The 16,003-nt window shown below is 40.9% G+C and overlaps 1 protein-coding gene across 2 annotated transcripts; it reads left to right on the forward strand.

The window, feature by feature from the left end:
- The first annotated feature begins 9,082 nt into the window (after nt 1-9,082).
- mns1 (meiosis-specific nuclear structural 1) lies at nt 9,083-15,926 on the forward strand. 2 transcript variants are annotated; one of them, XM_007906544.2, is made up of 10 exons: nt 9,083-9,182; nt 10,584-10,802; nt 10,944-11,071; nt 11,399-11,501; nt 12,219-12,448; nt 12,858-13,074; nt 13,195-13,302; nt 14,220-14,477; nt 14,816-14,941; nt 15,662-15,926. In XM_007906544.2, exons 1-10 carry the CDS (start codon nt 9,177-9,179, stop codon nt 15,752-15,754), a joined length of 1,488 nt encoding a protein of 495 aa, XP_007904735.1. In that variant the 5' UTR covers nt 9,083-9,176; the 3' UTR covers nt 15,755-15,926. The 2 variants fall into 2 exon arrangements, with proteins under 2 accessions (XP_007904735.1, XP_007904740.1); XM_007906549.2 differs by having other exon boundaries at nt 9,083-9,172; nt 15,662-15,925.
- Nucleotides 15,927-16,003: the final 77 nt, after the last annotated feature.

Genomic DNA, 16,003 nt, shown 5'->3' on the forward strand with positions numbered 1-16,003 from the left:
CTATCATAGCATGAAACAAATTTTCAAATGTCTCCAGTGTCCTGGCCTCAAAAACCTCCCTGACAACATTATTCTAGGTGTTAATTACTCTCCGGATAAAGAAATACTTCCTGAAATTGTCATGTCCAACTCTAAACCCGTCTGCTCTTGTTTTACTATCCTGGTGCATCCGAAAGTATTTTTCTGGGTTTATTTTTTCAATCCCATTTAAAATGTTACATCTTTCTGTAAGATCACCTCTGAGATATCTCCTTTCAAGACTGAAGAGCTGTAGCTTGTCTAATCGGACTGCACACTATTTGAATAATCGGTCGATGCAGTCATTTTGTTTTGGAAAAAAATGATCTTTGAATGTCTCATTCTTTCTTTCGAGAGATATTCATGCACAGAAAATGCAGGGGGTGACTTACTGACAAGAGTATCTTTTTGCTGTTTTTATTGCTCTAATTTGACAAAGATGTAATTAGGGCCAATTCACAACATGTCCAAAGCTTCATGAATAGATTCCCACTATGGGCCCAGTGCAGAATGCTGATAATAATGATTTCCTACCTCCTCCTTTCTCCCAGTCTGTGCAGCTGACAATAACATTAACTCTGTCACTGCTGAATCTCGTTAACGTAAACTATGCATGTGAGAGCATTTTTCTGCACCTAAAACTTTTGGTTATGTTTTATTCCAGGCCACTGATGTAAGATAAAACAAAGAAATAGTGAAAAAAAGGCCTCGCTTTTTATTGATATTCCTTCATTTTGGAATTTTTAAATATAATAATCCTTTCATTTGGTATAGCGCCTTTCATGTCAGGAGGTCATCTCAAAGCAAGTGCATTTTGTAAGTGAATGCAGCAGCCCACTTGTGTTCAGCAAAATCCCACCAAAGAGCCATGAAGTGAATGACCAATTTTATTTGGACGATTTGGGCCAGGACTCAGGGAGAAACTCTCTTCTTTTTCCGAGTAATGCCACTCGATTGTTAACCTGCATCCAAACAAGCAGAAGAACCTTGGTTTAACTTCTCATCCGAAGGTTGGCACCTCCAAACATTCAGTTCACTTTTTCGGAGTGTAAGCCTAAACTATATGAATTCTAATTCCTAACTTGGGGCTTGAACCCACAAACTTCTGATTCAGAGGTGAGAATGCTACCAACCGAGCCAAGCTAAGAACAGGAGGTTAATATAAAATAGGAATGTTTGGCTGAATAGGCTTTACATGACTTTCCGTTTTTCACATGTATCAAAATTGATATTAAATTGATTAATTCAGATGTATTTGGGCTCCACTGATGATCGTGTCTATCAAATCAGGTGTGGTGGTTGGCTTTCTAAATTGACCAGAAATTTCCTGTGTTAGGGAAGTGGGAAATCAGCCTGAAATTCACAATCCTAACCCAGAGGTGCACAGGTCAGTGCAGCTGTGATCAAATAGCTCAACACAGTTTTGAACTCATCTTCTATTGGATTAAATCAGGGCTCGTAAAATGGGTTAAGATAAAGGAAGAAAATTCCTTGGTACCAGAGTCCTTAATTTCCACATTCTGGATAGAATGTTAAGGGAATCAGTAATATTTTTTACACACTCACTAAATGCTTTGTTAAATTGATTTAACATTGTGTTTCCAAACCTAGAATTGTACCTGAATAATGTAAAGCCTGGCCTCCTACAAGGAACACAGATGATTCATCTTCTGTAAATTGCTTATCCTGCAATGAGGATGTTGGAATCGCAGTGCGTCTAATGCTGTTATGAGGCACCACAATGTAATTTCAGTTTATTAGAACTATTTTAATGCCCATCTCCTGCCACTAAATCATGCTTTGCAGATTACTCATGCAGGATGATTGGATGGTTCTCCCCAGATCCAAGGGACCAACGGTGCTCTTCCTGCTCTGGTCATTGGGAAATACTGGTGCTTGAGTGAATAGATACCTTCCTTTTTCATCTCCCATTGCATTAAATCAGATCCCATAATATCCCACCGACCTTTCCAGTGCCAGTCTCTGGTAAAGTGCTAACCATGCCCCTGTCCAGGCTGAGAGCCACCATGGCTGGGAGTGAATGGATTGATAACCACTGCCCACGGCTCTGGTGTCAGGTTGTGCACATGGCAGAGTGTGTGACCTCAAGGCTGGTGCATGTGGGCAGGTAACACGTGGTGTTATCTTCGTTTGGTCTCACCCAGGAGCTGAGGCTAAGGTTTAGATAGATGTATGTGTAAGTGTGTGCCACTGTGGGGATTCCAACTCCCTCCTCGCTACGCAACGGGGTCTTGTAGTTTTGAATTACCTTCTTATTTTGTACATCATAAATTATTTATGCATAGTGGCTGCAGTCATTATGTTAATCATAAATCAAGTAAATGCGGTGTAAAGTGATACATCTGATACTTCACATATTTTTATGCATTATGAATGTTTATGTATTTTTTAGTGAATAAATTACAACCATTAAGGAGGAACCTTGGAGGCTTTCCTGCTTGTGTATTCTATAAATTACAAGGCAGCTCCACTCCATATTATTTGGGATTTGTTTTATTTGACGTTGGCCTGTCTGCAGTTCATTTTTTTAATGTGTTCTACATATGCCATTGCAGGTTCTTAACAGCTGGGTAGAGAATTTTTTTTCTTACTCTGCACCTGCATGTGTAAGTACGCACATAAACAAAAAGAAATTAAATCTTATGCCTAGGAGTGGAACAAGCAACCAGCCGTGAACCACAGGGGAACGGTATGACAAGTGCTTAGCTGTAAACAAGCTTTAGAGGGATTTAATTCTTTTGACAAGTGCCAGTAGTGGCAATCTCGCATGGGCTCGGCATATGCAGAGATTTGAGGAGAGGAATCACAGAGGAGTTTGCGTTGGGGGCTGTGAGTGAATCAGCCTCGCCGTTTCTAAAAATAATCAAACCCGCGACTGATATAATTACCCTTCTTTTCAAGATTTTTTTTGACGCTGTGCTCCGAGAGTGGCTGACATTAGCATCTCCCCTCTGAATGCTGGTAAAACGTTCCATAAATTTACATTTATATCGTGCAACGAAAAGAAACAGAAAAAAATAATAAAAATAATCATCCTTGTATTTTGATACAGCGCCTTCTCATGATTTCGAGACACCTCGAAGCGCTTCACAGAATATACTATAAAGTAAATTGACCAAGTTCAACTCAAACTGTTTGCACAGGAAACACACGTCCAGGACAAGCCACTGGGGTACGATGTGATGCACTTAATTGACAAACCTTCTTGACAAAGAAATAATAGAAAAACCTCTCTTTAGCTCACTCGGTTTGTTAGAGATGTTACTTTACTGCAGCGTGCATTGGAGGGATATTATATTGCAAGATTTGAAATCTTTACCAACAAATATCAGAGGACTTCATCTTAATTAATCTGAGCATTAATGCGATGGCTTGCAAAAATAAATGAATGGGTCCTGGCCCCTCTCTGTAAAGAGATTTGCTTTTACCGTTATTAAGATTGAAAGGGAGCAGAAACTAATCAAATTGGACATGCAATCATCAGAAGAAAAACCCATTAAGTCTGAAACAATATTAGAGGAGTTTAATCCTCACTCCATTAATTTTAATGCTTTGTGCTGTGTTTGCCTTCTCCGCGGCTCACAGCAGTAACCTGTGAGATTTGTCAAAAGCTTTCCTTCGCTTCTTTCCCCAAATGGACATTTAATGCTGACAGCTGGTGAAATTCTCAAGGTGCAGCTTCACATCTAAACAGCCTTCGTTTCTCAGACACCTGTGATGTATTTCCTCCTCTCGTACCTCTGTTCCCTGGGCTTGTTTCAAAGTGATTTGCATGTCTCTCCAAGCCTCTTGAATCACACTTGTATGAAACACAAAGGGGAGAGAGGAGGAGCTGCCCCTAAAACCCTCTTGTTTTGGTGACTGATGCCAGCAACTTTTCTAACAGGCACAAATACCAGCACGACTTTTAACTCTGGATAACTCTTCCTGGTCTCTCCCACATAATAATGATAATCGTTGCATTTATTATAGCGCTTTATCATGTCGTTGAGACTTCTCAAAGCGCTTTGCAGAGTAAGGATTATTATTATAAAACACTTTCTCTAAAGTAGGTCTCAACCCTGTGACCATGTTGTTTAAATTGAAGGATGATATTTGTGAAAGGCAGATAGGGTTAACATAGAAAGCAATGTGCAAGCAAGTGTGTATGTATGTGTGTATGTATGTATGTGAATATGTGTGTGTGTGTGGGGAGGGCTGGAGATTTCACATTTCATATTCCGCAAAAAGATTTGTTCAGTAATAAAAGTGGGAAAGTGGTTCGGTTCACATTTGCTGTGAAACAAATTATGCAACATTGCAGTACTTTTCTCGTGAAGAAGTCCATAAATCAGACAGAAAGCATGTTTATCCCCCACTCCCCTCCCCCAGGACTGTGTAGAAGTGTAGCCAATCACCGAGGAAAGAGTGCTAAATACATTCATAAACTTGAGACAGGCATCAGCTGTACATTCTGGCTTCAATTTCTGAGAGAAAGGTGGAAGTAAAAACTTGTCAGACCGCTGTACAAGCTCTTAATCTCGCTGTTTATTCCAGGCTTCATTAAAATCAATCTCCAGCACTCGGGCTGTCACTCAGGCCATGCTCACTGTCCTGCTGTCTGCTTTCCCCGGAGAGCATCCTTCATTCTGATAAATGGTCTGTTACCTGCACTGAGGCAAAGAGGAGAATGGTCTTACAGCTCAGGAGATAGAAGGGGACAGCTTCACTCCAAAGTCCCTGAGGGGAATACAACAACATGTTTGTGAAAGAGACCTGTCAGGCAGAAAATAAGTTTGGTGTCTGCGGGAAAACTGAATAATTGAGCCCTTTCCTGCAGGAGTAACGATATAGTGAAGCAGAACGAGCAACAGAATGTGACATCACTGGTTGGATTCCGAGTTTAGACTTCAGTGATACGGGTTAATCAGACTAAACATTTTTCATATTTAGAATTGAGTGGTAATCTCAAAAGAATTTCAGTACGTTGTACAAAACAAGGTCCATGTTACGTTGTCTGCTGTGATTTCAAAAGAAAAAACTCAATTCCATTTATAAAATGGTATCTACTAGGCGTGCCTGCCTGCCTATTGCCTACCTATCGTTCATCCTCTCCTCCCAACCCTACAACCCAATTAAACTCAGTTTGCCTCAGTTGCTAAAATTCTTGCCTTTGGCTTAGAAAGTTGCAGGTTCAAACCAACTAAAGTCTAACTTTAGTCTAACCAACTAAAGATTGCCACACCCTGGCAAGTTTTCCCACTGCTTGTCCAACTAAGACCACCCTTCCCATCAGAGCTTTTGTCTTGCAGGGTTAGCAGGAGCTGAGTGGGAAGACTCCCTGCTCCAGTAACTGGTCTGCCCTGCCTGCCAATGAGCCAGGCTGGCTGTGCTGTCATCAGCAGGACCCTGGAATACTGCAGATCTGCTTGGCTTAGGAACCGGACTAGAGACCACCCCCCCCTCCCCACCCCCCCCGACCCCCCCCCCTCCCCCCGGAGGATAGTCACTAGTTGGTCATTTGAGCCCCGACAAGCGTCGGTTTGAGCCCTCACAAAGTGGACGGTAACAGAAACTCCCTGCAGCGGTTACCAGTGAAGCTCAGATCATCCCCTGTTTGCACGCGTCTTTATTTTCCCCCCTAAAATTAGCCAAAATTGTCATATTGAGACCCAGATATGTTCACTGGACCAGAAACATATTCCTCCCCACCCCTCTCCCGAGACAGGTCGTACTGGCAGGAATGCAAATCCTACACAAAACTGCTGGTGCCATGTGTAAGTTTAAATACAGTATGCAAATGTTCTCTGGGGGGCCAAATTGTTCAGCTGGCACTGACTGCTAGGTAATTGTGTTCAAGTGGCAAGTGAGGAGGTAAATAATGTTTAAGACATGTCATTTTTTTAAAGCATCTTTTGTGGTAAGATGCACAGCCTTAATTACGACCTCTGAGCTCCTGGTGGCTGGAAAGATAAAGCCAGTTTTTATCTCATCTTATCACTGCTATTAGCAGATCAGACACAAGCGCTGTGCTGCCTTCCACTTCTCTTTCTGCTCAGATATCCTTCGGGTGTTGGCAATCATTCCTTATAACAGAGATGAGATGCAGCAGAGGAAAACTGGCCCTTATTTTAAAAAAGGAGTGTTCTTTAGAGGAAAACTAAATTACCGCAAGCAATAGTTCTACGGCAATTGACCCATCTTATCCTAAAAGGTAAATAAATAAATCAAATGAAATTGAGGACTGCTGCCTTGTTATTCAATACTTCTATTCAATTTGGAGTTTGTAGCTCACTGGTTAGAGCACTCGCTTTGCAAGCGAGAGACCTGAGTTCAATTCCAGGCAGGGCGAAACCTTGGGCAAGTTTCCTTACTCCACACGTCTAATAATAATCCCTCCAAAACCCCCCCCCAAAAATTGATCATTTTCAATCTACGACTGTTTGTGGGACATTGCTGTGCGCAATTGGCTGCCGCGTTCGCCCACAAATATAGTCAATTCACTTTACAGTGTGTTCTGTGAAGCGCTTTGGGACGTCCTCCCGACGTGAAAAGCGCTATATCAAATGCAAGGATTAATTATTAGGTCTCATTAATGCATTGTAATAAACCCCACCCCAGTAATTTATGCTGTGCCACATAAAGTCTTATATAAAGAAACAACTGGATAAGTACATGCTTGTGAACGGTATTGTGGGGCCATGGATGAAGTCCATAATAGGAAAACGTTCCATAGACTGGAGATACTTTTAAAATTATCGGAGAGCATTATTGGGTGAAACAAACAGTCAATTGATTACTCAAGTTTGGGTTATGTTTGCTTGGAGTTCATTTTAAATAAGTGTGAGATTATGAATCTTGAAGAACTTCATGAAAAGTTTAATGAAACTCACGTCTAAGACGTAATCCATTTCACATATTACAATGCACCACCATAGGCATTCACCAACAAGATTAATGGTGATACTTTAATTTATTGAGCATTGTTTTGTGATAATAGTGCTCTTTTAAGCATCAATTAGTTTAAATCAAAAGAATGATGTACAGTGATCATTTGTTTTCAAGCAATACTAAGACTTATTAGCATAACTATGCCCTGTGGGATTAGATGTCATGCAAGTGAAAAATTGCCATTATTACTATTAAAAAAGCAAAGTTTAATGCAATAATTCAATTTATTTGGCAACCTTCATTGTACAGTGTTTGCATAAAGAAACATGTAAGTCATTTATATTTACAAAGTGTAAGTATTACATTTTAGAAAACAATGAAATCAACTGCAGTCGCTTCCTAAATTCTGCATAGCTCTAGCCATACAAAGTCAATACATTCAGAAGTATTGTCTACCCACATCATTTGTTAGTGTCATACATCCTTAAACCAATATTATGCTTTCAGTGAGAAGCTCTGGGGAATTTAGAAATAATTTCACCAGAGATTAGAACACGGATATACTACACAATTACGTTACCTCAATAGAATATGCATTCTAAATTGAGAAGCCTAGGTAATGGGTCAACAACAGAGTCCAAAACAACACTAAAGTTTGAAAAATTAGCAGCAGCAGGGGCTAAAGTGTTGATAATGGCCCCAAATTCTTCAATTGGTAAAGCAGTTTCCATTAATAATTTTTAGATTTAATAGAGATTATTTCAGATCACATTCTAATAAGTGGATTTATTTTTCCTTTCAACATTTATTTGGAGATAATCTTAAAGGTATAAACAGCCTAAAAAGCAGTATGGTTTTAATAAGGAACACATTTGACTAAAGTCCACACAAAATACATAATATCTTGAACCCAACACTCTATTATACTGCAATTTCCATTCTTCATCAATTATTTTAAATATACTGTAGTTTGAACAGAATAGAATATAAACACCGGATGGGTGATTTGGGAATGTGTCAATAAGAGATTGTTTTGGGGATTTAAATTGAGAGGGACTTTTTTTAAATCTTTCTTTTCTCATGCAATAAAGTTGTAACGAATAAACTATCCACTTGCATCCATACATTTTTACAACCATCGAATGCATTAATGCCTTTTTGTTTGGTTTTAATGATCCCGAATTGCATTATATCCCGAAAGCTGTTTCGCCGCTATTTATTCAATAATAATAAGCCTTCCATTTGATATTAGCTCCTTTCAAGTCGAGACGTCTCAAAGCACTTCATAGGATGTACTGCAAAGTGGATTGTATATGTTGTGGGTGAAACACAGCCGTCGAAACGAAGAGCCGAAAATGGATCTGTTTATAAAATCTAAGATATGTCTCAATGACATGATAAAGGCACTGTATAAAATGCAAGGATTATTATTATTATTATTATTATTATTGGTGCCATCGGATCTTTAACATCCACCCGTACAGGCAGAAGGGACCCCAAGGTTTAAAATAAACCGCGGTTTCTTTTAGAAAATAATAATAATAATAATAATAATCCTTGCATCTGATATAGCGCTTTTCACGTCGGGAGGACGTCCCAAAGCGCTTCACAGAACGCACTGTAAAGTGCATTGACTGTATAGTTGTGGGCGAACGCGGCAGCCAATTGCGCACAGCAATGTCCCGCAAACAGTCGTGGATCGAAAATGACCAATTTATTATTATTGTTTTGTTTTTTTGGAGGGATTATTATTAGGGCTCTGCGTGGAGTAGGGAAACTTGCCCGAGGCGTGGCCCTGACCCGCCGGGGATTGAACTCCGGTCTCTCGCTTGCAAAGCGAGCGCTCTAACCCCTGAGCTGCAGGACTGCACATGGGAGGAATCCGGACATTAAAAAAAAAACGCACACACGTAGAAATAAATACTGGAAAAATCCAATCGGTGTCTGAACGAACAGTGGAGCAGAGGTCAGACAGACAGGTGGGAGTGGGGTCTCCAGCCATCAGGACCTGCAACACACGTGTCCCTGCCCAGAGCAGCTGCTCCAGTTGCGCGCGCACCCCCTCCCCTATTTGTTGACACGCGTCGCCTAGCGACCGGGGGAGGGGGCGGGGCAGGTGCCGCAGCTCCAGCCAATCGGAGCGACCGTTACTGGCCGCGGCGTGTCCACGGCAACGGGCGGCGGCGGAGGCTGGAGCGCGAGCAGCGGCGGCGGCGGGGCGACGATCTGACAGCGGAGCCACTCGTGGTCTTAACCGCCGGCGGTAAATGGCTGTAAGGCTCGCGTCGGCCTTCCCCCCCCCCCCCCCACCCGCACCTTCACGTGGCTGTGTCTCGCCCCGCGCCCCTCTCTCTGTGGCTGTCGCTGTCTCTGTCCGCCCTCGAGTCTGACTGAAGTGTCGGTTGGTGGAAGGCCTGACACCCCGTCACCGCGGTGGGTGGGTGGGTGGGAGGGAAAGGCAGTGGTGGGTCGGTCGTCGGTGGGTGTGTGGGTCAGTGGTGGGTGTGGGTCGGTGGTGTGTGGGTCGGTGGGTGGGTGGTGTGGGTCGGTGGGGTGGGTGTGTGGGTCGGTCGGTCGGTGGGTGTGTGGGTCGGTGGGGTGGGTGTGTGGGGGTGTGGTGGGTGGTCGGTGGGTGGGTGTGTGGGTCGGTGGGGGTGGGTGTGTGGGTCGGTGGGGGTGTGGGTGGTGGGTGGGTGGGTGGGTGGTGGGGGGGGTGGGTGGGTGGGTGTGTGGGTCGGTGGTGGGTGTGTGGTCGGTCGGTGGGTGGGTGTGTGGGTCGGTGGGTGGGTGTGTGGGTCGGTCGGTGGGTGGGTGTGTCGGTCCGGTGGGTGGGTGTGTGGGTCGGTGGGTGGGTGTGTGGGTCGGTGGTGGGTGGGTGTGTGGGTCGTCGGTGGTGGGTGTGTGGGTCGGTGGGTGGGTGTGTGGGTCGGTGGGTGGTGTGTGGTCGGTCGGTGGGTGGGTGTGTGGGTGGGTCGGTGGGTGGGTGTGTGGGTCGGTGGGTGTGTGGGTCGGTCGGTCCACTATATAATATAAAATCATATAATTAATGTTTCACCCACAAAATGTAGAGTGAATTCGCTTTACAGTACGTTCCGTGAAGCGCTTCGAGACGTCTCGAAGACGTGGTGAGGCGCTATATCAAGTGCAAGTATTATCATTTATTATAATAAACCTTGCATTTGATATAGCATATTATCATTTATAATGGGACATCTCTAAGCACTCCACAGAATACAGTATATTGTAAAGTGGACTGACTGTATTTTTGGGGGCAAAACATTTAGGTTTACAAACGGATAGGTTTATGGTGAAAGGGGTATAGGACGGAAAAGGAAAGTTTACTTCTGTGTCCTATATTTTAAATGCAGGCAATATGTAGATTCTTTTTTAACCTTTGAATTTCCAGTTATCTGAAGAACTGTAAGAAATCACAGATTATATAATAATAATAATCCTTCCATTTGATATAGCGCCTTAGAACGTCTTTCAGATGTATCAAAGTGCTTCACGGAGTGAATTGACTATATTTTGTGGGCGAAACGCATATTAATTTTGTCCATCCATGAAGATTGGAGCTCACTTGTCTCCCAGGGTTGATTTTGAAAGGAAAAAAATCTGCTTAAACACGTGTTGCTGCTTCTGTTGAAAATGTGCATTTCTTCCATCGTTTGCAGGAATTCGGTCCCCAGCGAAAAACAATGTTGCAGCGACAGAGGGAAGGAGAGCAGGCAAAACAAAAAGAGATGTTGTTTGAAAGTAATGTGAAAAAAATTGAAGAGGAACGAGCGCTTTTAAACAGGCTACAGATTGAAGAAATGGTGGAGAAGAAGCGCTTCCAAAAATTACTTCAGGAAGCAGAACTGGAAAAACAGACTGAAGAAGCAATTATAAAGGCAAGCTAAATTTATTGGGGGTGGGGGATGAAGGGAGTGGGGGGGGGGGGGGGGGGGCGGGGGGGGTGGGGAGGGGAGGGGTCTGGTTGAAAACCTTGAAAGCATGTAATGTTCCCTACTCATTGTTATGCCATCCAACAGTCACAAAAGAAGAGATGTTTGAAAATAAAACAACTGGAACAAGAGGAGAGAATGGCCAAGGAGCTAGACAGATTAAAGTATGAAAAACTCAGAGAAGAAAAAATGAGACAACATATCAAAGAAAATAGGTAATTTTAAAAACAACAGGAATATTATCAAGCTATTTACCCAATGTACTGACCAGAAACATGTCACGGTAATAGTGAAGGGAAATTGAAATATGCAACATTTCTTGTGAAACCTTTTCTTCTACAATACTGTACTAGTTCAGAGTTTTGGAGTGTAAGTTTGGAAGTTAATTCTTTCCATGGAAGGCAACAAGGTTATTTTTGGATTTGGGATCAGGCATAAGATGCTCATGCAGTTTGCCTGCACTAGAACACCACAAGTGCTGATTATGTGCTTACCTAACTTATTTTAGCTACTCTTGTGGGTTCTTTTCATATCTAAATTAGCATTGAGCTTCGTGAGTTGGAAGCCAAGCTGAAAGCTGCTTACATGAACCGAGAACGAGCTGCTCAAATCGCTGAAAAAGAAGCCATCCGATATGAACAGATAGTAAGTAAAGTATTTACAATGTAGATTACTATTGCTGAGTAACACATTTCTCTGAATGTGTATGATAAGCTTCTGTTATATGTGTGGTGAGTCCAGAAGCTGGTGGTATTTCTGTCCCGCCCCACCCACACCCCCAATTCCCTGTTTATTATTATTAATTCTAGACAACCGGAAACGTTTAGGAATTCCAGATTTTCTGAGCTAAACAATGTTTTCAGGGCGGACACGAATGGTGCAACTAACAGAAGTAACTATTACTGTATAGGAACAGAAATAGGCCATTCAGCCCCTTGAGCCTGTTCCACCATTCTGTAATAATAATAATAATAATAATAATATTATTATGTAAGGTAAGGTCATGGCTGATCTGTACCTCAACTCCAATTACCTGAATTACTGTATGAAGCCCACACAAATATAATATGGGAACAGGTATAAGCAGAAGCTTTATTTAAGGCAGAGGCTAATTTGTTAATGTATTAACATTAGCTTAGTATTGATGTATATTTTGGTGTTTGGATAAAACTATATGGAATTTTCTCTTCAGAATGTATTTTTGTAGTGAAAAATTGTTGCGTGGGTTTTGTAGGCTAAGGAACGCTTTCAGATCAGAAAATAATATTACGTAATCTTTATTGAGAAGCAAACCAATCGCCTCTTTCTTCAATAATATTTTGTAAGTTCTGTGCTGACAGAGATACGTTTTTTTTACACAAGAAACGAGATGCCGAGATTTCTAAAGTGATGAAGAAAGAGAGTGAAAGGGTTTTACAGGAGGAAATCAAAATAGAGCAGAAACGGCACGACGATACTTTGAGATATCAGAAAGAATTGGAACTGCAACTTAATGAGAAGGAAAAGAAGAAACAGGAAGCTTATGATGAATTCCTGAAAGATAAGCTAATGATTGATGAAATTGTAAGAAAGATCTACGACGAAGATTTTAGGTAAATTAAGAATATAAAAACCAGCAGGAATGAAAAAATCATTACAGGCCATCTGGCTCGTTCTCATTTTCAAATCTCATCTTTCTCTGGCTCTGAACACTGTTTTTGTTTTGCATTTCATCCGACAGCATCTATATCTGTGTTTTGTTTGGGATAAATGAGTATCTAGTACTGGTTATAAATCGACAGCCAAAATATTATAATCACGCATCATCTATTGAAAAGAAAAAGTTAACCCTCACACAGCAATCTCGTCAATTGTTTAAAATCTATGCTGTTTTCTTGAAGCTGCAATCTGCTAGTGACAGGGCTGTAAACTTCTTAATGAAGTTATTAATTTATGCTTTTGATCTGAGAATTGATGCTATTATCTGTTTAAATTATCTTTAACTCATCCCTTTCTGCACAGAGAGAGGGAGCTGAAGCTGGAAAAGGTGAGGTCCACTCAAAGGTATGTTGAGGAGTTCAAGAAGAAACGGACTGAATGGAAACAAATGGAACATGAAAGAATGGAAGAAGAAAACAGAAAAATTCTGGAATACGCGAATACACAGAAACACCGAGAAGAGGACCGAATGGCCAAAGCTCGAGAAAGGGAACAACAGAAGGAAGTCACGTACAAGAAGGTAACCAACCGTATCTTTACTTCGCTGACCTTACATGTATCCTTAGAAGTACAGTAGTATGATCCCTCGGAATTAGAGTTTTAAATTTCTAACAAGTGTTTGACTTGCTTTTACCCTAAGCTTTCTGAGGACATCGAAAAGGAGCGTCATGGCCGTGAAGAGATGGAAAAAATTCGACAAGAATTGTATCTTGAAGAACAAGAGGAGTTGTCCAGACAACAAGAAATGGTAAGTGTCAAGCTCGACCTCCGATCATTACTTTCTGATAGAAACATAATTCTTTTTAATTCTAAATACGCTAAGTACAATTCTTTCCAAATCAGCAACAAATATCTTGACTTGAAACGTTAAGATATATCTTAGCCTTAATCTTTGCTGGGATTTTTTTCCTCCTCAGAAAAAATGTTTGTGTATTGCAATTCAAATTGATGAAGTTCTAGTTTGAAAAATAAAATTGTGACACACGCTTAGAATTCCAGTAGTTGGCTTGCAATGTATTGGCAAGCGACAGTTCAGTGAGTGAGAAATAGAAGCTGCTAACATGAGAAAACACACATTGGGATATTGGTCACAACCTACATTATACAGAATTTATAAATATTGAATCCAGATGGTACCCAGAGTGGAGTTGGGGTGAGACACATCCAACATTTACAACCCCTTAATCTTGGGTGTTTTCTGGAAGTTTTCAAAAATATTATTTCTTACACAAACAAGGATTAAAAACGTGAAAAGGCTGTACATTTCAAGATTCAACTTTTGTTGCTACAGATTTCTAACAATTGCTTGTGCGATGTGGTTCTCACTTCTACTACTGTAGATATCCCCTTATGTGGGTAACCTAACATTAGTTGTTGTCGCACAAATTATTTATCGCAGCACAGTTGGAGACTTTGGAACTGTCTTCTGGATTCCTGATTGGGTGTAGGATGTTGACGTTGACTGGCTAATAAAATGATTGAGCTTCAAAAGTGAAGAATGGGAGACTACAATACCCCCTCCCCCACCCCCCCGCCCCTCCCATCCATGGGAGCACAGCTGAGGTCAACACTCCAGCATCATTAAGGATGAAACTTATGGCACGACACATTGGTGCTTTCGCTCACTGTGCAGCTGCATCAACACTTCTTCTTTTGCTTTTCTAGGAACAGATGGAAAACCAAATCCGTCAGCGTCTTGAAATGCAGCGGGTCTACCAGCAGCAAATGGTTTTCAAACAGAAACTCCAGGAGGAACACAAGAAGGAGGAAGCGGAATTACGGGAAATCATGCTGGCCAAGTTTGCAGAGGATGATCGTATTGAGCAAATGAATGCACAGAAACGTCGTATGAAACAGCTTGAACATGGAAGGGCTGTAGAGAAGCTTATTGAAGATCGGCGCAACCGATTCCAAGAAGATCAAGTACGTAATGTCTTATTTAAAATGGCACAGTATTTACATTGCAAGGTCTTTATCCACATTTTTATTTCTATAATTTAATATTTTTAGGCTGTTTTCCAAAATATTTTATTTTGAGGGTTACTTTATTGCACCTGAGGTATCTGATTATGAGGAAGTGCTTTGTATTTTATGTTGCCCTGGGGCTCACATTTTAATGGTTTTATATGTAAGAAAATTTTTCTTGCAACTGCAGTAGAATCGTTCGTGTTCTGTATTACTAAGTTTATGAAAAGAACTTCATATGCTTTGTTTCTCATGGTTTCCGGTGTCTCACGACAAAACAATTGTATTTTAATTAGAAACGTGAAATGGAACAACGCCAAGAGGAAGAGAGGCGAGAGGCAAGTCGTCAATACATAATTGAGCAAGAAAGACAAAAACTTCTCAAAGAGCATGCGAGTAAACTGCTTGGCTATCTTCCAAAGGTGAGTTTGTACCAGTTTAAAATTATACACCTGTTAATTTTTCATATAGTGCTTAACTTGTACTACTTGAAACAAAAGGTCCTGCTTTTATTTCCTGTAAAACTGGAAATTTAATTATTAATAATTATTATTAAGAATCGGTAAATTTCATATAACACTTTTCACGTTGGGAGAATGTCTCAAAGAGCTTCACTGTATTTACTGCAAAGTGGAGTAACTATTTCATAGGTGAATCCTGCAGCCAATTTGAGTCCGTTAAACAGCCATGAAGCGAATGGTCAATTGTATGTGTTGGTCAGGACACCATGAGGAACTCCCCTTTTCTAATGGTGTCGTGCAGTCTTTGACGTCCACCTGAACAGGCAAGATGTGATCTCGGTCAAATGTCATCCAATGGATGGCACCTCAAATAATGCAGCAATGGAATGTCAGCCTTGATTATGTGAGTTCATAGTCCCGACATGAGGTTTGAACCCACAATCTTCTGTCGCAGATGTGAGAGTGCGACCGGCTAAATTAGTGTCAACCAACCTGGTATTAGATATGCCAACAATATTTTAGAAATAAACTAGAAGTTTTCAAAAGCTGATCAGACAAATATTGACTGACCAACCTTTTTAAAATATTCTTTTAAGGTTGTTTCTAAACATAATGAAATTGTGCTTGCTGTTTGTTTTTTTGGTTATAACAACAATTAATTTCTCTCTGTGCATTTTAAAGGGTATATTTAGAGACGAAGATGAACTTAACCTATTTGACGAAAACTTCAAAGAAAATTTCAAGAAAAGAAGCGTTGAGCTACCTTCATGTTAAGGATGGTTTTAAAATGAAGAACCCAAGTAGACAAGTTTAATAATGGATATCAACTTCAACTATTTTATCACAACCATTAGCCTGTGCAGAAATCATTTTTGGTCGTTAATTTAACAGTGATGAATATAAGAGATTATTACTTGAATAAAACCATGTGAACAACTTAAAAATGGTATTGCTCGTCTTTACAGAAAGGATATATTATGAACAGTATGACATTGCTCCTTGTGGGTTATCAGTTTATAAATT

The sequence above is a fragment of the Callorhinchus milii genome, unplaced genomic scaffold (genome assembly GCF_018977255.1).
Source record: "Callorhinchus milii isolate IMCB2004 unplaced genomic scaffold, IMCB_Cmil_1.0 Scaffold26, whole genome shotgun sequence".
In the NCBI taxonomy this organism is placed as follows: Eukaryota; Metazoa; Chordata; class Chondrichthyes; order Chimaeriformes; family Callorhinchidae; genus Callorhinchus; species Callorhinchus milii.

Excerpts from the sequence above, each read along its gene's own strand:
- mns1 (XM_007906544.2), top strand. Across the intron at positions 10,803-10,943 it reads CTGAAGAAGCAATTATAAAG|TCACAAAAGAAGAGATGTTT; the intron begins GCAAGCTAAATT and ends GCCATCCAACAG. Across the intron at positions 13,075-13,194 it reads AGGAAGTCACGTACAAGAAG|CTTTCTGAGGACATCGAAAA; the intron begins GTAACCAACCGT and ends TTTTACCCTAAG.